This window comes from Pimephales promelas, chromosome 24 (genome assembly GCF_988280905.1).
Source record: "Pimephales promelas chromosome 24, fPimPro1.hap1.1, whole genome shotgun sequence".
Classification (NCBI taxonomy): Eukaryota; Metazoa; Chordata; class Actinopteri; order Cypriniformes; family Leuciscidae; genus Pimephales; species Pimephales promelas.
The window spans coordinates 17,809,309-17,835,091 of record NC_142792.1 but is presented as its reverse complement, the minus strand read 5'-3'; the positions used below and the strand labels follow the sequence as shown (position 1 = coordinate 17,835,091).

At 37.2% G+C, this 25,783-nt stretch overlaps 1 protein-coding gene across 3 annotated transcripts in view; it reads right to left on the bottom strand.

Moving 5' to 3' along the window:
• iqsec3a (IQ motif and Sec7 domain ArfGEF 3a) overlaps window positions 1-25,783 on the bottom strand; it is a 130,164-nt gene that overhangs the window by 65,341 nt on the left and 39,040 nt on the right. For 2 of the 3 annotated variants that reach the window (XM_039668611.2, XM_039668612.2), the window contains exon 3: window positions 9,422-9,890. The exons of the other annotated variant lie outside the window; for it this stretch is intronic. In XM_039668611.2, coding sequence (XP_039524545.2) covers window positions 9,422-9,890 — 469 coding nt within the window. The remainder of the gene's footprint in view (window positions 1-9,421; window positions 9,891-25,783) is intronic. 3 annotated transcript variants of the gene reach the window in all.

Genomic DNA, 25,783 nt, shown 5'->3' with positions numbered 1-25,783 from the left:
TGTGGAAAGAATACCGTGGAAAAACAAGTCCATAACAGAGCAGGGTCATGAAAGAGGGTGAGAGCATAAGACAAAGAGACAAGAAAGCATGTAACGAATGCAGTCCTGCTGCAAATCCACCCATTAAGCAGCTGTCAGGTCCGTTCCCGATCACTTCACTAAGCGGCGCCGGGGAGAGAGATCATTCCGAAACCACTGCAGCCATAAAGGATGGAGGTATAGCAATGACACTGCTCCCTATCAACTCAGTCCAGGCAAATCAGACTTGACAGCTGGATCAGCACTCTGTCCAAGTTCACTTTCACCATCCCAGCAGAAAATGACATATCATACATATCCAAACAAGACAGGCCTACATAAACGACACAAGAAAGGTGATAGAGGCGGGTGTTGAACAGAAATCCAACCCCAACAAGACCCCTATGTGATTCCCCTGGCTGAAATAACTTGGGGAATTCCAATTGTTTTCTGATTTGTTTTTGTTTTCTAGCTTCCAATTAGAAATCCGACAAGTTAGCCGCGGCACTAAGCAAGATGTTGATAATGTAAAGGGCACCCACTAGAAAAGGCTCAACTTAGCAGCTTTCTGTCACATACCTATTCATATTTTGGTGCTTGACATTAGTTTCTCATTTGCATTGATTTGTGTCTCAAGGATACATGTATATTTATGAGGCCATCAGCATAAGACAGGATAATCAAAGGTCTCATTGGGAAGTTAGGAATACCTTCATTAGCATAAAGAGGCAATCACACAGAAGAGGTGCTGTAGTAGTTATCTATGGAACCATCAGCCTCTGAGAGATCGTGTCTTGAGTCACTAAAGCCAGATTATCAGCACTCAGACACCCTCTGAGGGAGCTGACTTTGCTGACAGTGGATCACGGCTCGAAGCATTTAGCTGAGCATTTCAGCCTTTTCAGTCAGGATAGTTCTTAAAGGATAGAAAGCCATTGTAAAATATCAATAGATGCACACACACACATGTGAATTCCTAATTGGAATTGCCATAGATCGAGATCTTTTTTTTTTTTAAGTATCTACGTTTAGTGATGATATATTTGTATATTAAAGGGGTCATGAACTGGCTTTTTAAATTTTATTATAATGTTGTCTGAGGTCAACTTATGACGTTCGCTTGGTTTTTGCATTCAAAAACATCAATAGGCTATAGGCTATTTTGTACCCTAGTTTTGAGTCTAGCTCAGAAACGCTCGGTTTTTATGGGCGTCTCGCACTGAAGACTTGGAAGTAAACGCCCACTGCTGTGAGTGGATAACAGTTTTGGATATTATAATGAGTTTCGACTCACCCGTCGATCCACTTGGGGGAAATTGTTTTGAAAACGTCCAATGTTGTTAAATGGCAACCCGGAATGATTCGCCCATACTTGTTCGACCCAGAGTCCGTGTGTTGCACAATTCCTGTCAGATCCAATATAGACGGCACAGCACCGTTCTTTACTCTTAATCGCTCTGCAAATCCAGTCTTGACTCAGTGAAATGAAGCGAACAGACGGACGATGTTTTACCTCATCAGCTGGAACGTCATTAAAAATAAAGTTTATCCATGCAGTCCTATTGGAATCCAGAGGAAGCGTATGCAGCGACTGTCTTCTTTGCACAATATTCTGTATTGCTCGGTAGCTCGATCCGGTTTGTCATCACGAGGTAGGCATCTATGTTATTTAGCTATGTGTGTAATGCGTGAATCGGTGGGCTGGGCTAAAAAAGCCATGTTGAAGTAGGCGTTGATCTTCTTCTGCGAGGGTGGGGTTTTATCCTCTTTGACGTCATAGTTCCCCACTTTGAAAAACGAGTCGTTTGCTGAGTCTGGTGTCAATAAAAGCTTTCATTGGGCGTTTTCAGTTCTGAAACTTACAGGATATTCTTATCATATGATGACCACTTAGATGTCAAAAGCTCAAGGAAAATTTGATTTCTCAGTTCATCACCCCTTTAGTTATAGATTGTGGGGGTTTTATATCTAAAAACAATTGGGAACGATGTCAAAATGTGACAAAAAAAGAAATATTTGCTGGAATGAGAATTATTGTATTATTGTTTTTGTGGATCTGAGGGGGGAAAAAGTAATATATTCAGATGCGTGTCATGAAAATTACACACATAGCGAAAATGACTAAAGATTATTCAAAAAGGGCTTTGCTGTGCCCACTTCTCAAAATATTAATCTCAGACCAGTTCAATTTTTTTTTTTTTTTCAGAAAACACTGTAACCAAGATAGGAGAGGGAACACAGGATAAGATCTATTTTCACTGTTCTCAGCACCCATGTCATCAAATTTGCTAATCCACCTTATTCGTTTTTTGAAAAATCAGCAGTTCAGGGACGCGAGTGCACGTAAACACATCAAACTTTCCTCTGTGTCGCTGCTTGGAAAGTCTGTCAGAAAGTTTTGCACAGGGGATTCGGATTAGTTCTATTTATAAAATGGTAGGCTGAGATATGGAGCCATTTCTCATGAATACCCATTTTTCATTAGCATGGGTTTCTCTGAGTGATTATAGTGAGAGGAAGTTCAAACTACTGCATCACATGTTAAAGATTATCTGCAATGCTGAGAGAGAGAAAAAAGATAAACAATGTTGGATTTCTACTCTAAGACAGATGCCCTGGCCTTCGTGGAAGTCTCTAGAGAACTTGTGAAAACCAATTACTCTAAGAAAAGACAGGAATTCTCTAGAAAGAGTTGTGAACAAGATCAGTCAGTAATGTCCTCATCCTGAGTGGTATTGGGCATTAAATGAAGTTCTAGCAAGCTGACTAATGTGCGTCAATGAGTAAAGCAAGCACTTTACTATCTAAACTTGTTCAACAGCATCTAATGGGCACTTACAGATATATTGTAATATTATCAGCATTTTTTAATATATATATATATATATATATATATATATATATATATATATATATATATATAAGCCTATGCATCAAAATGTCAGCAATCTCAGCTCTGATCATTTGTCAACACTGGGACTTGGTCATTTTATGTGTGAACAAAGCTATAACACTAACACTTTGAACATGTCCAAGAACAGAACACTCTGTTACAAGTATAATGCCAAAAAGATTGAGAATATCTGATTCTGCTGGTTAGGGAATTTCTCCCGGATGACATATTGGTGGTGAAGTGTGAATAGCAAAGCACGGCAGGGGCTTTCTGACAGTAAGTTTCGAAATATAGCTTAAAATTCACTGGTTACACTTTATTTCGATAATCCACTTCAGACAATCTACTAACTATAAGTAATTTTGCAACTACATGTCAACTACCAGTCATTAGAATATTAGTAGACTGTCTGCTTAATATCTGCTAACACTTTAATGTGATGCTCCCCTGACTTTAAGCAACTTTGCAAGCTTAATCTACTAGCCCTAAACTAATAGTCTATTAATATTCTGAGCGTTAGTGGACATTCAGTTGGAAATTTATTGGAGATAGCTATTTTATAGTAAAAACTTTAGAGACCCCTTTTTAGTTGGTAAACATGGTGACGTTTTTTTGTTGGTGGAGGCAGAACGATCCCTCGCTTCACTGACGCTAGTTAGCAAGTATTGTTAGCTTGTTTTTCAACAATGACTGAAGAAAATCCGATTTTATCTTAATGTGTTAGGTTGAAGTGCACAAGACCACAAGATCATTGAAATGCACAAGACCATTAGCATTTCTCCCAGAAAAATTACCAAAGTGTAATTTTGCAAATCGCAACTTTACATTTTCCGTCTGTCTTAGTGCACGATGTAACTATAGAAGAGTCAAGTTTTAAATAGGAAAAATATCAAAACACTTTGGTCATTTTTTTTTTTGGGAGAAATGCTAACGGTCTTGTGCACTTCAATGATGTATGCTAAGCTACGCTAAAAGTGGTAACGCCAGAACCGGAGATCGGCTGAATGGATTCAAAAAAGGTAAAACTCAACAGTTTAGCTCTGGGGGAGTTGTAAAATGAGCGTATTTCCAAAAAAAGATTAAAATGACGCAAGCCCTTTCCTGGTCTTTATCACTTTACTAAATTTAAGCAAATCAAAACCACTCATGTTTACTTCCACGAGCCGTCACGTATTGGCTTGCGAGCTTGCAGTGGGAATCTCTTAAGTGAAAACAAGAAGTTTATAGCTTACAGGCTTCCGTACATCGCGTCTTCTGGGATTTCTAATGGTTAGATTATCTCAAGTCTGCATTCGATGCGTACTCGATATCAAGAAGAAATCCGGGTACTTTTATGTGTCCTCCCCAGATAGCAAAATGACATTGAATCAACGTGGAAATATGACATCGAAACAACGTTGATCTGACATTGTTTTGCTCATCGAATTAACGTTGAACCAACGTCAGACGCGTCATTCTTTCAAAACTAACGGAAAATCAACTTGAAATCAACGCGTTGTTTCAACGTTATGAAAGCAAACCAATTTTCGATTTTCATTTAGCTTTGAAGAATGCCGCGTCTGACGTTGGTTCAACGTTTAATTCGATGAGCAAATCAACGTTGTTTCAATGTCATGAGAGACGTCGTTTCCACGTTGATTCAATGTCAGTTTGCTGTCTGGGTCTGTACTTGCGTTCTGGAGTATTGGAATTGAGCATTGACAGTTGATGATTGTTTCCTGTTTTTCCTTTCTGTTTTCTTGGTCATCATGGTTTTGAAGTATGTTTTCATTTGCTGTAGTTATTCATTCATTAATTGATTAGCCCCATCTCTGGTTTCCTTCCTCAGTTATCCTTAGTAGCCTATATATAGTCTTCAGTTTGAGTGGTTCTTTGCCAATTCTCTAGATCCTGCCTCAACTCTTCATTCCTGCAACCACTGCCTACTAACCAAGATAAAGGTGCGTTTGTGTTTCAGATAAATCTGTGTACATGTGTGTGTGTGTGTGTGTGTGTGTGTGTCAGAGTGAGAGAGAGAGATGGTAGTATTCTGTAGTACTAATCCGCAGTGTCAGACTCTGCACCCTTATCTCCCTCCAGGAGAGATTTCACACCTCTACAGACATAAGATCAATAGCATAATGCCGACACACAAAGAACCGTAAAAGTGAATGCATATACTCAACTTCGCAAGCGCAAATACTAGCACACACACAGCACTGTGTATTACACTGCAGCCACAACTACAAGCTTGTCAATCCAGCACTACCACCTTTATAGTAATTTACCTTGCAGCTACTAAGAGTGAGGAAATAATGTGGTTTGGTGGTCACACTTTAGATTACAGTCCAATTCCCACTGTTTACTAATTATTGTACGACTTTTGTCTCAATAAACTGCTAATTAGTAATAGTAAGGTATTTGGTAACACTTTATAATAACTACACACTAATAAGCATTAGTTAAGCGTGAGTAAACGGTTAATTCATCATTCATAAAGCATTAATAGACATTAATGAGCAGTTTATAAATACAGCAATAAATGTTTTTTTCTTGATTTAAAAGCATAGCTATAATTTGAAAGTCAAACAGGTTTGTAATGACAGCATTTAATAGCAGTGATTGTACTTTACGGCTTCCTACCGTAGCTCAAAATCAGTGCTTTATACTGTCAAGTGCATTTTTATGTGACAGTATTAAGTTTGTCAGCTGCATTGTCCCTTAGTTGTATTTATTCATTTATTTACTCCAATTTAAGGCCCTAACCAAAGCAAAAACATTCCTGTGGGCCGAATTTCAGCCCCATCCTATATGCTATACATAACTACATTAAAATTGTATTATCGTTTTACTTATAATCAGCTTAGCTTACTGCCATGACAAAGAACTTCATCACCACATCTACCTTCTCGCTTAAACATACAGTGAATGCATTACCATGGCTACAATTGTGACTGTAATATACTGTGGTTTGTGATTGGCTCACTCAACAGACAAAGCCAGCTGTGTCTCTGTGATGTTTAACCTGATCTTGATCGTACATGTTTCAGATTTGAACCTATGACTTACAATATATAACATAATGATGTGTATAATGTCCAAATTGAAGCTTATACACTGTATATTACTGTAAATAATGTATCAGTGAGGTACTCCGAACCCAAATATTTCAATACATAGAAGTCTTTATGTGTTATATATGACTTTTGACATTATACACTAAAAGAAGACATTCGCTGAGTTTCTACGTTACAACAACGACAACTCGAAAATATAGAGTATAAGCTCATTTGCGTTGCTTAGAAAGCAGCGGATGCCGTGTTGATGGTGCTAACCAATTTTATATTGGATACTGATGTTACCTTACATGTAATCAACCTGAAAAAGTCAAATCATTTTTCAGGTAGGCTGAGGTGTCACGGAACATGCAGGAACAAAAATGTTTCTGTTGGAAAAATGAATAAATAACTGCCAAATTACAAAATAGTTTTTACATCCAATAATTGGGTATATTCTCATTCTACATGGGTTAACCCAGCCATTAAAGAACCTTTAAATGAATGAATGAATGAATGAATGAATGAATGAATGAATGAATGAATGAATGAATGAATGAATGAATGAATGAATGAATGAATGAATGAATGAATGAATGAATGAATGAATGAATGAATGAACGAGCGAGCGAACAAATAAACAAACAAACGACCGAACTAATATAAAATGAATGAATGAATGAATGAAATAAAAAATGAATGAATGAATAAATGAAATTAAAAATGAATGAAATACTGCAAAACATGAATGAAATAATAATTGAATGAATGAATGAATGAATGAAGGCATAAATACCAAGCATTTATGTTGCATACAATTAATAGAACAAAAACAAACAAACAAGCAAACAAAAAACACTTTTTTCTTGATTTTAACCCAGACAATTTCAACCTGGAATTTCAGAATGAATGAATGAATGAATGAATGAATAAGCGAGCGAGCGAGCAAGTGAACAAACAAACAAACGAACGAACGAATGCCCGAATGAATATGAATGAATGAATGAAATAAAAATGAATGAATGAATGAAAAAATATATATATATATGAAATACTGCAAAACATGAATAAAAATTGAATGAATGAATGAATGAATGAATGAAGGCATACCTACATACCAACCATTTATGTTGCATACAATTAATAGTACAAAAACAAACAAACAAACAAGCAAACAAAAAACACTATTTTTCTTGATTTCACCCCTGACAATTTCAACCTGGAATTTCAGAATGAATGAATGGATGGATGGATGGATGGATGGAAATATTTATTAAAATATACTTTGCAAAACCGTATCAATACTGAGATATAGCTCAATTAGCCCCAGTATTAGCTATACTGTATGTAATCACTTTTTTTTATTTTTATACGAAATGATCTGTAACGCTACCCTTTCAGAATCTATATCTATTTAGATATGATTGATAGTAAAAGCAGAATGAATAACTGTCAGGCATTTTGTGATGCAAACATAATTCTATTAGATACTTCTAATAAAAAAAAAACAAAAAAAAAAACAAAAATAGGGGATGGGGAAAGCAATTCACAATATGAACACTCAGCAAGAAAATGACAACAAATGAGGGATGGGGTTTTTAAGGGCACCTCCGTGTTACCATGACAACACAACCTTCTCATCCTTCCTCTCCCATCCATCTCCCTTGCTGTCGCTTTTGCCCTCTCTATCTCTGTCATCTCAATCTACTTCTCTCCCATGTTCAATTCCCAAGAGGCTCTAGATTCTCCTTTTCTGGTCAGTCTTTAAAGGACTGTAAAGAAACATTTCTGGACTCTAATTAAGCCACAGTATAGGTATAACTCTGTTCCAAAACAGCAATCTGCAGTCTACTGTGGCTGTATCCTAACCATCATGGGACTTCACACCTGTCTAATTTGAAACATTCAACATAGGCAGGAATGTCACGCACTATTCATAAAGTATTGTTTCCGTAATCACAATTGGAACTGATTCCAATAAATTTTGTACATTTGCATGTTGCTATAAGCTAACAATGCGATACTCACTCTAATACGCATAATTATACAGAGCCAACATCAAAATTGGGGAAAATAGAGAATATTTAATTAGATTTTACCAACGCATTCTCATCCTTTAGAGTCATATAGAACGCTATATGACAAAACGGCGCTATACTACGCACATGGCACCCGTTAACGTTAATATAACACGCGCTGTGATGGGTAGGTTTAGGTGTGGGGTAGGATAGGGTTGTCTCATATTACGCTAAAGGATTTATGACGCCTTGGGTTCGCGTGAATATTAACGATAAAGGGTGCCATGTGCGTAGTATAGCGCCGTTTTGTCATATAGCGTTCTATGTGACGCTAAAGGATGAGAACGGGCTGATTATACTGTTAATATAAACATGTTTGATTACTGGATGAAATAAATTTGTAATCAGCATTTTACTCAACTCATCCTCCATCTTGTAACAGATTTTTCACTGAGCTCATTGCGATGGAGTTTCAGCCAAATGAATTTATCACAGTACAAGCATAACCGTGCTTCCTACCTTGTGGTACAGCTGTTCCATACTGTGCACACCTATGATTTCTTAAAATGCTGTTTAGGTAGGCATTTCACTGGGTTTTGTAACAGACCTAGAGATGTTTCATCTACTCTGTCCCCAAACAATTAAAAAAGAATGAAGGCCTGCATGGAATCTGTGAATCTTGCCGAAAGCCCCACAGGATTCTCTCACTTGCGCTTATAATATATTGTTAGCTATGTATTGAACCATTTACAAAGGATGTGTTCTTGCATTTCATCTGTTTTTTTCTTCATTGTTGACTTATGTAATCATTCGATGGTGTCAAATTAAAAGTTGAAATCATTAATCGGTTTAATAACCTTTAATCTATTGGATTATTTTAAGAGTGTATTGTTGGCTATATACGCACCATCTGTTTAAATGGTTAGTTCACCCAAAAATGAAAATTCTGTCAGTATTTACTCACCCTCATGTTGTTCCAAACCTCCATGTGTTTATTTGTTCTGCTGAACACAAAGGAAGATATTTGGAAGAATGTTATAATCAAACAGATCTCATTCCCCATGGTAGTCAATGGGGAATGAGATCTGTTTGATTAAAAAATTTTCATTTTTGGGTGAACTAACCCTTTAATGCAAGAACACATCTTGAGTGAATGGCCTCCGATACCCTTTAGTTCCGTCAAACACATTTTACCAAACACGATTCAGAGCAGATTCCATGAGGGCTTTGAGATAAGTTAGAAAGCTGATGGAGGTAGTAATGGATGCATATGAGATGAGGATGGATGATCAACCTGTAAACATCCAGCTACAATAAGGCCCAGCGCCCTGTACCAGCTTCAACACACTCAGCCGCTAAAAAGCAACCATCGGACGCACAGCAGCCAATCCTCAAGAGCCTGAAGCATACATTCACACTTCCTCAAGACCGCAATCCCACAGTGCCTTGCTCCCTACCTGCTTGTTTTTGAGGTCGAGCGAGAGTTCATAGTCGGAGGTGGTGGAGTGGCAGCAGGCTCCATTCCTCTGTAATCTGATTGGTGAAGCAGTGTGATGTAAGCTTGGCCTCCTCCCCGTGCCTCCCGTACTTGCCGCTTCCCTCTCCTGCTCCTCTGGCTCCTTTTTCAGCTCCTCCTGTATTGGTTGATGCAGTTGTTCCTGCTCCGGTTTTTCTTGCTCCTGCTCTATCTCTTGTGCCATCACCTCTTCCTTCTCCACTTCTGCACTCTCTCTCTCTTGAGGTCCACCTCCATCTCCATCTCGATCCTCATCTCCCCCTCCTGCATCGACAGAGGTCACAGTGCTCTCTGGAACCTGAGGTTCCACCTGGACCTCGGGCTGGGAGGCACTGGTGGTGGTCACCTCGGGTGATGGCGATGCGGCAGGTGATGGTGTTGCAACGGTAGAAGATGAGGGTGGCTCTTCACTGCGGAAAGGAGGAGAAAACGAAGAGTCAGCCTGCTGCCCAGGCACCATTTGACCTTGTCCTCCAGCTCAGGGGGGGGGGGCGTGGCCTGGATGGGTCAATGCCAATCTCTCCCTCCCTTTTCTCTCATCAACTGTGCCCTTCGGGGCAAAGAGAAAGAGATGAAGCGATTGTCTTGGGGTTGTAGCCCCTACTGTCCATTCCAGGATGGACTCGAGAGTTACCAGACAACCAGAGGGGGAGGATGGGACACACAGTGACTTTGCAACACCCAACATAACACACACAGACATGACAGACACAGTCATGCAGCTATCAGTGTGGTAAATTCACTGCTCTTCTGTGGTGTTGTTCTGTGACCTAAGGTAGGAATGGAATTTTTACCACAAATCCTATGGACCAAAATCCTATGTCAATTTAGAGTCAACTTTACAATAACAGTGCCCTCGGAATGGTCCTTTTCAACAGTCAGCTGACTACAGATGTTAGGAAACTCAGCATGACACCTCAAAATTGTTGCATACCTAAGGAAGCTTCCAAATTATTAGGCTGCGTGTTAATGTAGATACTGTAAATGCATTACAAGACTAAGGAACTTTGGGGGGTTGTTACATTTATATAACGCTTTTCTGGTTACTCAAAGCGCTTTACTGTACATATGGAAGGGGGGATCTCCTCAACCATCACCAGTTAAGTTGTTAGCTTTCAAAATAGTACCAGAATTTAATTATCCCATGAAGGGCTGTGAGGTTGTCCCATAATTAAGTGGCCTACCTTTAGCCTGGGAGTTAAGTCTCTACAAGCCTTTTGAGATGTAGATGGCAGGGACTTTTATTTAGCTTTTGTAACGGGACCATGGATCTCTCTGCTTTCATCAACGTCTTTGTTTTAAATCCCCTCTTTCTTCATGTCACATTAGATCACTCTCTCCATTTATATCCACCCCTGTTTTTCTTTCTAGGGTCTACCCTTTCAGTCCCTTGCGCCCTCTACCCACTCACATGTTGGTGAGTGAGGCTGCGTATGTGTGGTGTGTGTGAAGCACTGAGAAACATTAGGAGCACTCAGGGCCTGTATGCATTTGTCTAAGCACAGTCTAATATCACAGAGTGCTAGTGGTCCAGTACAGGTCATAGTCAGAGTTCTACACAGACAAGCTTTTAAAAGACTCTGCTGGCATCAATGTATGCATGAAGCAGTAAAACTCCATTATCTTTCCATCCATGGCTTGGAAATTGGGGCGACAAAACAAAACAAAAATCTGCTGATTGTAAATGGATTTGGATTTGATGTTTGATAGGCAATGCTTTCCTAAAGAAGAGCAAGCAATGATGGCACAGAGATTTGAGGGAGGGGGGATATGTGCCCCCAATATAGTTTGGAAGGGAGCGAACTGAAAAGAATTTGGCATGAATTAAAAATGGCTAAACCCTCGAAAACCTAGCGAGATGCCTACCTTGACAATATTTTAAGGCATCATGAACCCACTCCTGACATGAAGGCCAAAAGGTAGGATCTTCTAAGATACTTTTGTTTGGCCAAAATCTAAGCCAGCACTGCCAGCATTAGAAGACAATCCCAAAATGCATCGCAATGAGTACTGCGGGAAAAATAAAGTAAAAGTTAGAAGAAACTAAAGAAAAATTTGGAAATTTTAAATCCACTTACCCTTTGCCATTTGATACCAAACGACTATGGGGTAACACTTCCTTTTACAGTCCTGTTACCCATGTACTTATTATAGTAATTATAAGGGTAATAACTAGGTACTAACCCTGAACCTACCCCTACCCCATGTACTTACCTTATATTAGGCAGTACTTTCTAGGTAAGTACACTTTAAGTACACATAAGTACTGTACTGTAAAAGGAAGCGGTGCCATTAAATGACTATGTTAACCAATATTTGTGGGCAGCATGCATTTTTAAGTGTATTGGAGCGCTGCTATTAGCATGCTAGCATCTTGACTACTTGTCTGATGCCGAGAGATGCTGCCAAATAGAGAGTTTGAAAACGTATGAGCTTCCATTGTGATTTGGATGCTGACTTGGTAGCTGTCTATGTGGTAATGTAGATAGATACCAATGCAGCTTACTAGGTTTTAGAGAAGAGGTGGATTTTTTTCAGCAAAACAGAACTGAGTTGTCACTATTTCAAAACATGATACATTTCCTTGCTGATCTTGTGGACACCTAAAACCCTCCTCTAACTAACAAAGCAACATATTCAAACATGAAATGGGTTTAAAAGCTTGTATCCAGGAATCAAGCTAGAAATACTGGGAAAGTAAGACTCACAAGACATATGTTGGAAATGGTTCGTGGAGTACAGTGCCTGTATCTTATTTCAACATGCGTTTGTAGCGTCGCTGGCGGGATTGAAAGGGGCGATAAGGATCAACTCCTTCCAGAAATGGTTAAGGCGATAAGACAGGAGTCAGTGAGCACGAAATCAGAACATTACAGGCGGCGTATGCAGCATGGCACACACACACAGGATATCCCCAAGGGGGGGAAGGATTGGAGGAATAAAAGTGAAAAGTGGAGAGCTTGTTCAGGGAGAAAATACTGCTAATCCATTCATCCTCTGAATACGAGAAAAAAACCACTTGTTCAGGCTCAGCAATGGATAATTCTGCATATAAGTTACATATTAGAATATCTAGGCTTATAACACAGACAGCACAAAAGTCTTTTAGATCCTGTTTAAAACAAATTAAATAGCACTCAGCTACTTTGGAATGGCAATCGATGGATGGACATGCCTCTTGCCCACATAAGGTAGGATTCTGGACCAATAAGATACAAAAGTGACCAACAAATTTGGTGTAAAGTGTCACTTCTAGTGATGTTATTTAGGGCAAAATTTCAGACTGACATGGAGGACACAGGATTTTTTGCTTGTCATTATATTACGTTGGTACAAAGTGTACAACATCAACAAATCACGCATAAAAATACTCGTTTGTGAATTGTGTAAAAGGCGAACTATGTAATCTTATCCCAGATTAATTTGCAGACTACAAGGCTACATTGAGTCCTGAAAAAAGTATATGTTGCACTTATAATGTAAATTGTGTTTGTTTGATCATCCCAACCAGCCAAACGCACCAATATAATCTCAATTAATGCCATAAATTTGGGGCAGGGCTAAATATTTGTCCAAATAATGGCATTTATGCAGTTGTCTTTGGTTCCATTGGAGGCACGGAAACATACTTAGGTTGTGTGTGTTCATACTTGTAGTTCGGTTCTCTTGGTTCTGACCAAAAAAGAAAATGAACATTTAGTCCTGGTTCAGTTAGCACCAACACTGTCATTTTTAACAAACCAAAAAAAGAGCTTTTATGATGTATATTTTGCCACAGAACTTACCGAACATCCGAAACAATGCACTGGGCTCGTTATAAGTGAGTACAAATAGTATTTTACCAGCTGAGACCTCACAAAGTGCTTATTAAATGTAGTCTGACTTCGTCATACACATATTCTATTCAGACTGTGAGTCTGATATTGCTCCATAGGGCTTTGATTATGAGGCGTGTCTTAATCAAACCAGGAAAAAAACAACTCTGCACTCAATTGGATAGACCTACAACCAATCAGAGCAACGCAGTAAGTGACGTATGTTGAGCGACTCATAGTTTTCAACAGAACTGAACTGCACGCACTCTGGAAAAAGTATTTAAAAGATTAATGAGTGTTAACGACCTTTGCCGGTGTAGCAAACGTAATTTAAAGATTCGCTGAGTACTTGCAAACTCGAAAAACATGTTTGAATGAAATAGAAAATGTGAATGTTTAAACAAACAAGTTCTTCGTTTAGGATTAGATCTCGTATTTGTCGCACCTGTCTCAACTTTATAAAACGGTTGGAGCGTGACTTGAATGATTTTCATAAATGGAGAGACGACGAAAGAGACCAGGCTGAAGAAGCGTGTTCATTTGAGTCTTCAGAGAAAAGAGACCGGGAGCTGAAATGATGTTTTAATGATGTATTTAATGATGATTTAAATACAAAATGATGAGTAGCATGATCTAATAATTTATTTGAAAAAAAAAATACACTGCTTATAAGGGGTACAGTGACTACCGGTATGGTGTGCCGTGTGTGAGTAGTATAAGCGTCACCATTGTCAACCCGGTCTCATCCCAAGACCTCATATAACTGACGTTTTGGGACGTCTTTTGACCATACGTCAATATTCGCCTTTTTAGGGCCCCCTTAAACGTCGGTAGATGAGGTTATGGGATCCTAACTCTACCCCATACCTAAACCTAACCCTAAACCTAACCCGTCACCTAACTGACGTTAAAGGTAAAGCGTCAGTTGTATGACATTGATTTCTCAGTTCATCACCCCTTTAATTTTTGCCGAATCCTGTAGGAAGGACGGCAAACACTTGACGATCGACAAATGCATTTATTGCAGTTCTCTGTTCGTCTTTTAAAATTAATGCGCTGTCGATTTCTTCTAAAACAGACACAATAGTAATTCAAAATACTCCTCAATGGATCGAGTCCATACCGAACTTCCCGACCAAAAAAATGTTTTGGGCGGGATTCGGGCAGGCATCCAGTCTATATTAAATGTGTAAAGGAGTCAAAACAGTGCCATGAAGTCCTGTACTGAACTGTAATGGACAATGTGGCTCCCATGACGAGAAAAACAGAGTGTGCATCATGTGACATTGCATCCTGTTTTTGGTTCATTTAGATGAAGTTTGGAAGTGGACCAAGACCCTTTTCAGGGTTGGCTTGTTTGGTGCACAATAGGATTTGAATGGAAGTATTAACACTTATTCAAACGAACATCATTAGTTCGTTTTAATTGAACCAAACCTGACAAGTGTGAACCAAATGAATCGTGAAATATGCAGCAGTGTTGTAGTCGAGACCACCTCACTCGAGTCCGAGTCAAGACCGAGTCCATAGAGAGTCGAGTCCGAGTCGAGTCCGAGACCAGAGGCGGTCGAGTCCGAGTCGAGACCGAGACCAGTGAGGGTTGATTACCTAATTTACTTTTATTTACTTAGAGAAATCCTTTTTTTTTTTTTTTACTGAATTTACTTAGAGTTTAAAAATATGACCAGTTTAGGGTAAAAAGGCCTCATAGTAGGTGGTGTTAAAAGTAATTTTATTACAATTTGTCATGCGCAGTTGCGCACTAGAAAATCACCAATCACTGGGCGTGTCAATCAATTTAAAGAAATATTTTATTCACATATATTAATAATCATGACAAATATTTTTAATTGAACTCGAGTGGACTCGGGAATAATTCCGAGTCTTAAAAAAACAAATGTTCGAGTACGAGTCAATTCCGAGTCCAAATGGACACGAGTCCATGACAAGACCAAGACCATTAAAATATGGTCTCGAGACCGAGTCCGAGACGAGTCCGAGTTTTGAGTACTACAACACTGATATGCAGCACAGTTTCTCTTTAAACATAGGGTAACTGTCCTTCACATTTTACGATTCAAAGGCACTCAGAGTCAGTCCAGTGGACTGAAGAAGAATTAAGTAAGTTGAATCCATTCAATCTGAAAGTTTCAAAGAAGTGGTAGCTATGAATAATAGATGTTGAAATAAAGCTTCCTCTCAGCAGGTGGCCCAACCAGAGAGCAAAAATAGACAGTGCTAAAAACACAGAGTGCTCATTGTCTGATAGACTTTTTGCTTTCATTTTTTTTTTCTTTCTTGGCGGTTCTAATGTTTGCAACTTGTAAATAGAACAGCTTGAACAACTGCCTGATAATGCTTCTTTTTTGCTGCTTTTTTTCATTGAATACACACTGTTTTCATGAGGACAGACTGAGAGCAAACAAAAAAAAAGGGCGAATGTGAAAGCAGGTATACACAGGCAAGGGCTGCTGGGATATCAAAACACACAAACACACACATTCCAAGTGAAACCATAAAGAAAGGCTGGTGCCATGCCAAACATCTATTAACGCACATACAATTCTCTAGACAAAGTGTATGTGAGTTTGTATGTGCAATGAGAGTAAAAGCCACTAAAGTACTGTATATTTATATTTATAGAACAGATACTTCAGGTCCTTGATTCTGATTGGAGGAGCCATGCTTGAAGCCAATCTACAAACATCCACCAAATGAAATTAACACAATATACCTCGTAAAGCAATCGTTTACAGTGGAGAGTGCCTAAAAAGCCTTTGGACGTTGTAAATTCACTTTGTGAGGCTTATTTTTCTAAGTTGAAGCTTTGGGTAAACTTAGATGAAGTGTCTTCATTTGTGTTCGCACAAAAGAAAAAGAAATGCAGGTTTGGAATGAAATGATGATTTTTCTTTTCTTTTGTTGCCACTCGTGCTTACTGCACCAACTCCAGCTGGCTTTACTACTGCGACACAGTTCAGGCATTAGTGAGTGGGGGATGAATCTGTGCTCCTGTAGTTCTGCGGGGTGAGCGTGTGTTTTGCTTGTGTGTGTATTTCTGTGCGTATGTGACTCCCTGCTGCTTCGGCCCCCGCACTGTCACAGAATCAGCTCAAGTGCCAGCGGAGAGAAAGAGCTTCTTTTTTTTTTTTTTACAATCCCCCATCCACACACAATATGTATGACTCAAAACACAGCACTCTTGGTAGCTGTTAAATATATATATATATATATATATATATAAATGTAATTTTTTTTTGGGCTGTGTAAAAATTGTTTTAAAATGTTTAAAAATTGTTGATTTAAAGTTGAAAGTACTTTAATTGAATTGAACCATCATTTCAATGTAATTTCATATATATATATATATGTAATATGCTGCTAATATTATATATATATAATATATAGATAATTTAATATGCTATATATATATATATATATATATATATATATATATATAATATCCTGCATGCTGGTCTCACCCTATAGCTTTAAATTGGTAGACAACTAAAAACAAAATTCTAAAATTATGTGCAATTTATTCTCTAAGATTATGCCAGACTATAAACAACAAAAAATAAATAATATTTATAATAAATAATAATAAATAATAATAAAGTTTCATTCAAGACACTGAATGTTTGAGTTGAATTTTTTTATTATTAAATTGTTAGATAAAACCAAATAATGTTTCACATTATTGACTTGCGTTATGTCATTATGCATGCATACTGTAATGTCGATCCTATAGTGTAATATCTTTAATCTGACATGGGTGTTGGTGTGGGTTCGCAATATAATTTCTATAACCTAAAAACATGAAGAAAACACTTCAGAAGGATTAACATGTTGACATCCTTCCTCCAGAAGACATCCATAAAGTGATTTCCCAATGCTGTCATCCACAATTCATCTTTAAGATAGATTACTTTTGAACATCATCACTACATCTAGGCAATAAATACATTTTTTAAAGCCATGACCCAATGGGATGAACACTGACTAATCAACAACATGGCTCAAAGTGAATTAATTGACCAACCCTCCCTGAAGGAAATGTGTTGAAATGGAAATGTGGAAAGTGTTTCTGTAAGCGTTGATTTTTTTATTATGCTACACATGTGCTTTCAGATCATGTCTAACCATCACAATATTTGTTTGTAATTCTCGAAACGACTATTCATCATGAGGCATGGTTATAACACATCTCCAGAAGCTCATGTTTGATAAATCCATCAGCAAAGTGAATTCTGTTTATGTAATAAAATATAAAATAACCATTTGACTAGACTGCAAAGTTTGGTATATGGCTTTTTCTGACCAACGTAGACAGGAAGAGTCATCGGATGGAAAGCATCAGTTTCCATTATATAAAATCAAACTCCCCTTATGTCACTCTTAACCATATCGCTATGTATAAAACACAAAAAGAAATGGATGCCAGATGATGGTGACCATGTCCAATACGTGCATCACTTTAATCCTTTATCATTTACATGTGAGCTCATTTGTAAATAACAAAAGATGTGCAGATAAAGGGGTTAATTCTGGGTTCTGAGCAAAAAAAAGTATCCAAAAAATAATTGGAGATCCAACCTCTACTCTTGAGTTTTCTCAGAACTGAAAACCATCAAGATTTGTTAGTAAATTGTGACGTATTTGGGTGAACAATCACTAATCGCATTGCAGAGATTGAGCTTTGCTTTGAAACTAATACTCAATAAGAGCCATTATTAATCCGCCTTTGTTCATTCAAATCTCAGTAAACACATCTGCGTTAGGCTATTTTTGCTTGTCCACACAGTAAGGGAGGGAGCGCGCTGCTTCTGCGGGGGAGAGCAAAAGACAAGAAACGTGATTTGACAGTCTGATTACAAGTCAGGAAGAAAGGATGGGGGGAAACATCAGTTTATACCTCAAATATTCAACATATGCTACCTAGATTTTTTGCAAAACTCCACAAACGTACAAAAACGTTTTTGTATATGATCGATTACTAAACAAAAAATTGACGTGCCGTGAAGGCCCAGTATGGTGAGCCATACTTGGAATTTGTCCTCTGAATTTAAAGGGATAGTTCACTTTGAAATTAATTTTTGATATGTTTTATCTTACCTCAAGGGCATCCAAGATGTAGGCGTCTTTGTTTCCACGGTAGTTTCAATTTTGATATTTTTAGGTCAAACCGTTCTTGTCTGTCAGTCATATAATGGAGGTCTATGGGGTCCACCTCAAATAGCATGCACAGAGAAGTCCAAATTAAATATAATTTAATGACTCGTGAATGTAAGTACACATTGATGGCCTAAGACACGAAACGAGCGGTTTGTGTGAGAAAACGAACAGTATTTATATCGTTTTTACCACTTGTTCGGAAGTGATCTCTCGTGTGGTTGCGAAACAAAAATCAACGTTGTCTGTTGAAACAATGAGTGACGCACATGCGCGAGAGATCACTTCCGGCGCGTATCGGCAAGCTTGCGCAGAAAGAAGCGCCCTCTCCCTCAGAGTACATGGACGTGACTGTGATTACAAGAGGTAAAAACGATATAAATACTGTTCGTTTTCTCACACAAACCGCTCGTTTCTTGTCTTAGGCCATCAATGTGTACTTACATCAGTCATTACATTTTATGAGTCATTAAATTATATTTAACTTATATTATTAAATTATTAAAAATACTAAATTATATTGGACTTATATTGGACTTATTAGACCTCCATTATATGACTGACAGAAAAGAACGGTTTGACCTAAAAATATTAAAATTGAAAATACTGCAGAAACAAAGACACTTACATCTTGGATGCCCTTGAGGTAAGCTATATATAATAAATATATATATATATATATATATATATTGAAGTGAACTATCCCTTTAACCCATCCAAATATCTCTTAAAAACAGAAAAGCTTGTTGAATTTGATGGGTTTTGACATTTTACGTGCATGGAAAAGAGTTTATTCAACATAATTTCTTATATTATCAGTGTATTTAATATTTTTAGTAGTCTCAAGGTCAAAGGATTGCATTTTACATCACAATTCCAATACGTTCCATCAGGTGTGTAAGTCCACAGTAAATACACTGGCAGGTAGCACGCTTCACACACACACATGTGGTACGCCAAACTGAGAGAACATAAAACACAATCCAATCAGCTCTGCCTCTATCGCTGGAAACCACGTTTCACAGCGAGATCAGCCATGTGGGGTCAGTGAAAAGCAGAAAGAAACAGCAAGAGATGATGTTATAATAAAAAAAATAGCGAGTGCAAAGAGCTTGGATTTAGGGAAGCTCGAAATATTGAAGTGAAAAGCATTATAATAAAAGAAAAAAGAACATTTTAGACCATTTGACTTACAACAATCGCACAAGAACCAAAAAAAAATGTGTATGTGGCCCGATTTACTGTATAAAATTACAAATAGACTATAAATTAATCCCAAGTAATTAAATATTGCTCTTAGAAATGTTGCTTTTTGTCACAGGAGGTTTTCTGCCTTTTTATATGTAATAGGGAAAGTAATTACATGCATACTGAGCCAGAATGTGTTTAAAAAAAACAAAACAAGTGAAATTAAATCCCTAGCCAGTAAAAAAAAAAAAAAAAAACTTCACTAAAAAACAACATTTCAATACTGTAAATTACTTAATTCAGCCTTCTTACTCGCAGGCATTCAGAGCTATTTTCTGAACAAACACTACTTCTACAATATATATTAAAAAAAAAGAAAAGCTGGCGCATTCTTGACACGTCTTGACAACCGTCTCCTTGTGACAGGACAGGAAGTGACATGTTTAAACAACTGACATGAATATCCAACAAAGGCATGGCCCAGTGAGAAAGTGACATCACATCAGCACATGTTGGAACATCTTTTGATGAAGACTGAATCATGATTTAGTTGACAATCAGCTGCTCTCTGTGTCTAGTGAAGCAGATGCGTTTGGCAGTCTGTGACTCAACAATTTAACAGTGGGTTTGAAATGCAATTAGGTGGCATAGAGGGGGAAAGACATGCAAAATCTGTTAGAGCTAAGCAACCATAAAAAGCAGTACAGTGACTCACGGTATCCTTAGCATTGCTGTTGTCTCTATCTAAATTATATATGAATGTACAGTATGATCTACTCAGGCCTGGCACTGCCAATTTTATGTTACAAATTTCAAACAAGGAGGTATCTGAGGAGAGTAATCATTATCGGCATTCCCGTTTATTAACTTCAACGGTAGTTGCTAAATTCTGGATATATCATATTAACATACAAAAATAAGCTTGTTAAAATATAAATTGATGAGATTGTGTAATGTAGTGTTCAATACACATGACCTTTTTAGACATAATTACTGCAGCAACAACAACAACGCAAAAAAAAAAATAGTTGAATAGTTTAATTGTTTTGAGTTATATAAACTTGCTTCTTTTAATTTAGAAACTAGGCTTGGTTTTATATTATCCAGCATGGCATGATACTGGAAAGTGAGAGTAAACGCTAAAATTAAGTGTTATATAATAGTTTAACGTTGTTAAATGTTATACACTCACTCAGCAATTATGCTATGCTAATGCTATCAGCGCATTGTTTCGCAAATTAGCAGTTGGTTTTACTTAAAAAAGTAAGTAACCTGGTTGCCTTAAAATTTTAAGTTGATTGAACTAATACAATGAAGGAGATTCATTTAATCATCAGAAACTCAAAATAATAAGTTATCTCAACTTAATAAATTATTTAAGTTGATTTGACAAAAAAAATGTTGGGATAAAAAATCTTGAAAATATATAAAAAAATTTTACAGTGGCTAGCTTGAACTGCTAAAAATATTTAAATCGAGATTACACGACAATTTTAATTTAAATGTACAAATTAGCTTACTCAAATATTTCAAGTCAATGTATGTTTTAACCGGAAATGTTATGATCAACAAGTTATGACAATTGCTTTAACTCATCAAAATAGGCAAATTTTCTACTTTTTATATAAGTTATATAAATGGTAAATGGACTGCATTTATATAGCGCTGTCACAAACGAGACTCCCGCGGTTCCTTCTGCTCACCACCAGAGGGAACTCTCTCCTGAATATTAAAACCATTTGAACTACATTTCCCACATACCCAGCACTGATTACCTCTCACCTGATTTTCATTAGTGGACTATTTAAGGTGCTCTCAGACTCACTCTCATTGCAAAGTTTTGTATCTACCCTGGTGATCACCGCCGAGCGGTTCTTCCTGTGTCTTGTCTTCCCGTGGATTACCTTTGGACTGTTTATTCTCATCTGGATTCTTTGCTGCCTGCCCTGAACTATATTCTCTATTGGACTGGTTTATGTGAGTTTGCCACTTGCCCTGATCTTATGCCTGTTTCTGGATTACGAGTTGCCTTATCTCTACTGTTGTGTTTGCTGGTGATTGACCTTGAGTGTACAACGACGATTATGATAAAACTGCAAATGGATCCTCATTCTCCTGAAGCTTTATTACAAGCGCCTTCATAGACCTAATGGCCACCAAAGCGCTTTACATTTGCCTCACATTCACCCATTCACTCATTCACACACCGACGGCGGTATAAGATCAACATATTTTTTGAAATGACAAACAAAGTTGATTGTAGTTAACAATTTAAGGCAGAATTGTTTTAAAATAATTCTGCTTACTTAAACTTTGAGTTTCTTAACCTGTTAACTGTCACCCCCCCCCTTTTTTGAATAGACATGAAAATACACATTTCGAACTTAAATGGTTGTAATTCAAGAATGCTTTGGAATATAGACATATGATGTGTCTTGTTTTAAAGAAGACATTTGGCAGATTTTTGTAGAAGTGAAATAAATTAAGAAAGTGAAACAGAAAAAAAGTTATAGAAGTTTGAGTTTATGGAAATGTACAATGTAAAAATATTAATTATTCATATTTTACATAAAATATATATTTTCAAAACCTGGGCTACTCTAAAATGTCAGAAAGATCAAAGCCAAAAATCTGAACAAGTTGTGTTTCAAATTTTAGGTTGATATCTCAAAAAATGAGCTTTCAGTAAGATTTTGTTTGAGCGCAGTACCAAACTTTTTCACTAGGGCACAATCAGACTCCATTACTGCCCATATAAGGGCGCCTGCATTTCCATTTGTGTTTTGAGTGATATGAACCATTATTTTCACAATTTTCATACAATTTCTGAAGTAGAGATCCTATTCAGAAGTAGCATGGGAAGTTTGGCAGATTTTGAAATGAATTGAACCTCTAAGAAACACATACAAAGAACACGCATGTAAGTCATAGCTAGCTGCCACGTCACAAATGGTGAATTTATTATTTTTTTTCTTGATATTTCAAACTTTTCATACCTTTTTTTTCCAAAATAATTGAATGGATTCTATCTTTTGAACTTTTGGCATGAAAACAAACTGAGGTATCTACCATTTTTTCATGATTTTTCATGTTTACTGCTATTTTAAAATAAAGGTCTGAACACGCCTTATGAGTATGAAAATATTTTTGTTTTATATTGATAAATTATGGCTCCTCTGTAATATATTTTGAAAATCAGTCACCAAATATGGAAACTAGAGATTGTAAGCTTTCAAATGATATATAGTTTGTCAATATTATTTAAGGTATTTACTAAGATATTATTGTTTTAAAAATATAGTGGCAAACGTCCCAATTTAAACATTTTGATGTAACTGATTACCTCAATTTTTTTGAGTTCTACCAACTTATTTAGGTTTGCGGTGTACACATCCCTGTTTTTTTTGTTTGTTTGTTTGTTTTTTGTGCATGACATTCACAACCCTCTATAAAACAGCTCAAATACTTGTAGACTTGTTGCTTCAGCAAGTTCACTTTTATCTCACCTTTGGTTTTGTTAACACTATGGGTTTAGTTTAGTTGGTATGCTATTTTTAAACGCGATAGAGCATTAACAATTTAGCGGGACTCACAGAACATTTCATTTCTGGACTGCTGCGATACATACAACTACCAACAAAATAAAATAATGCCATATTCATCTGTTTCATTGAAATTTGAACGCGCTTTCAGGGCCACTTACTAGACCTTTCACTTCGAAAGTCCTGCGTCAACCATGCAACTGACATTGAAAGTAATGGGAATTGCTCTCTCCTAATAGAACTCCTTGGTTGACTCTATCCGAACATGAAGATAATGAATTACATGAAGCAGACTGCAGCCACGCAGAGCAATTGTTCTCCAATGTGTTGAAGTGTATCGTATGCCATTTCAACCTTCTCTTTTTTGATTGATGGGACTACTAAATCAGCTCTTGACTGGCACATTTACACAATATCCATGTCAGACTTCTTCCTTGTCTGTCAGTTTCTCCTCTGAGGATACTTTCCCATTTCCTTTTCAATTTGAATGTGCAGAGGGTCCTACAATACTAGCTGCTGGATTACAGACTTCTGTTGTTTGATTCAGTCATCTTTCACTGCCTGTTTCTGGATCCTGTCCTAACAGGAAATGTGCAGACACATCCATTTCTCATGGACTAGAGTGGCACAATCTGGCTTGAGTTGGCAAACACAAGGCCAAGGACACATTTGTAAATGTGCCACACATACTGTGGGGCAGGTGGCAAACATGCCTGACAAATTATTATTAACATATGCCATTCGCAGTTGAGAGGCTGCAAACAAGCAATAGCCAAGAATGCAGCAAGAATGCATCAATGTGCACATGGCACCCTTTCGCATCAATATAACATGCTTCGGTTATGGGTAGGTTTAGGTCTGGGGTAGGGTTAGGGTTAGACCACTAGGAGGAGCCTTCTGGCCCTTATATATCTGCGTTTCATATTGACGCTAAAGGGTGCCATGTGCGTTAGATGTAGACGCAATTTCAAAAGCGTCACCTATAGACCGGGCTGGTATCCCAATGTATTATTTTACAAATCATGCCCTATGGTAAAAGTGATTTAAGGTCATAAAATAAGTCTTTATTACTTGATTATCTGCCCTTGTTATGATGAAAAGTAATACAAGTTAGTAGTTGTTTACTACCATTAGTTTACTACCATTTCAACTGGAAAATGCAGTGAATTGTATATAGGTATGTATTTGGAGTTAGCAGGTTTTTTGGTTACACTTTATTTCGATAGTCACATTAGACCTTCTACTAATTATGAGTAACTTTTCAACTTCATGTCAAGTAACTCTCATTAGAGTATTAGTATATTATCGTAGACTGTCAGTAGACTGTTTGGTTATGGTTAGGAGAATAAGTTTACTTTTATAGTCAGTTGAATGTCTGTTGGGAGACCAACAAATTAAAGCAGATATTAAGTTGACAGTCTACTAATACTCTAATGACAAATAGTTGACATGTAGTTACTTATAGTTAGTAGAATGTCAAAAGTGGACTATCGAAATAAAGTGTTACCGTTTTTTTTTTTTTTTCCAATGAGCCTATAGGTTGAACAAAATGTTGTTACAAATAATCAGACTTTTGATTATCAATTTGATTATCCAAATGCGTGTAGATGAGAAATTACTACAAAATGACTATGTAATTACACAAGTAATTACAAAGACAAACTCTGAAAACAATCTAAAAAGCACAGTTGTACTGCTAACAACCTCAGATACATTTCTTTCAAAGATCTGATGCCACAAACCTTTCAAATTTGGACAGATGATGTAATTAGAAAGACTAACTGTCAGAAAGTCCGTCTCGGAACGGAAAACAAGCAGTGGTCTGACGGACTCTTATTATAGTTGCAACTTCCTGCAGGCTGATGCAAAAGCCAGTTCCAGCCTGATATCGCTGTTTTCCCTGATATTGTGCAATGTTGTGCGTTCATGCAACAAATGTGAGTAAATATGTTAATATTATTTAGTCAACACTTTATATCTGTTCATGTGAATGTTGGATGTTTAGCAAATGACGATCGCGATATGCAAATGACGATCGCGGAGAGGCGCTAATTCCATGGTCACGTTATTATTACATACTGCGTCATGGAGTTTATTTGTAGTTTATCTCATTATATGTTTAATTTGTTATCTGACAGTTGAGCATTCATTTGTGATGACTATTTAGTCAGTTATTGATAACTTGTGAGGTAATTTGGGTACAGATATATTGTATTCATACTGTATTCCTTTATTTATATATTCTACAGACCACAACATAACATGATTGCATCATATAACTCTCCTTACCATCCTGAGAGTGTATATGGATGTCAGTTACTGCCTGACGAATATCATTAAAGAGAAGTTTGATGAAGATATACTTCTCCTGTGCCTGATTCTCTTACCGGAATCACTGTCCATATTCGTCCGCCTACAGAACTGTAAATTCTCAAACATTGCTAGAGGTGCTACTCGGCAATACTAACTGAAGCAGCCTTTTAACTGGTAAACACAGCATTATTTTGTGCTCTGGGAAGAATACATTAATTGTGTGGGAACCAACCAATCAGATTGAATTGCTTCATGTGCAATATCAGACTTGAA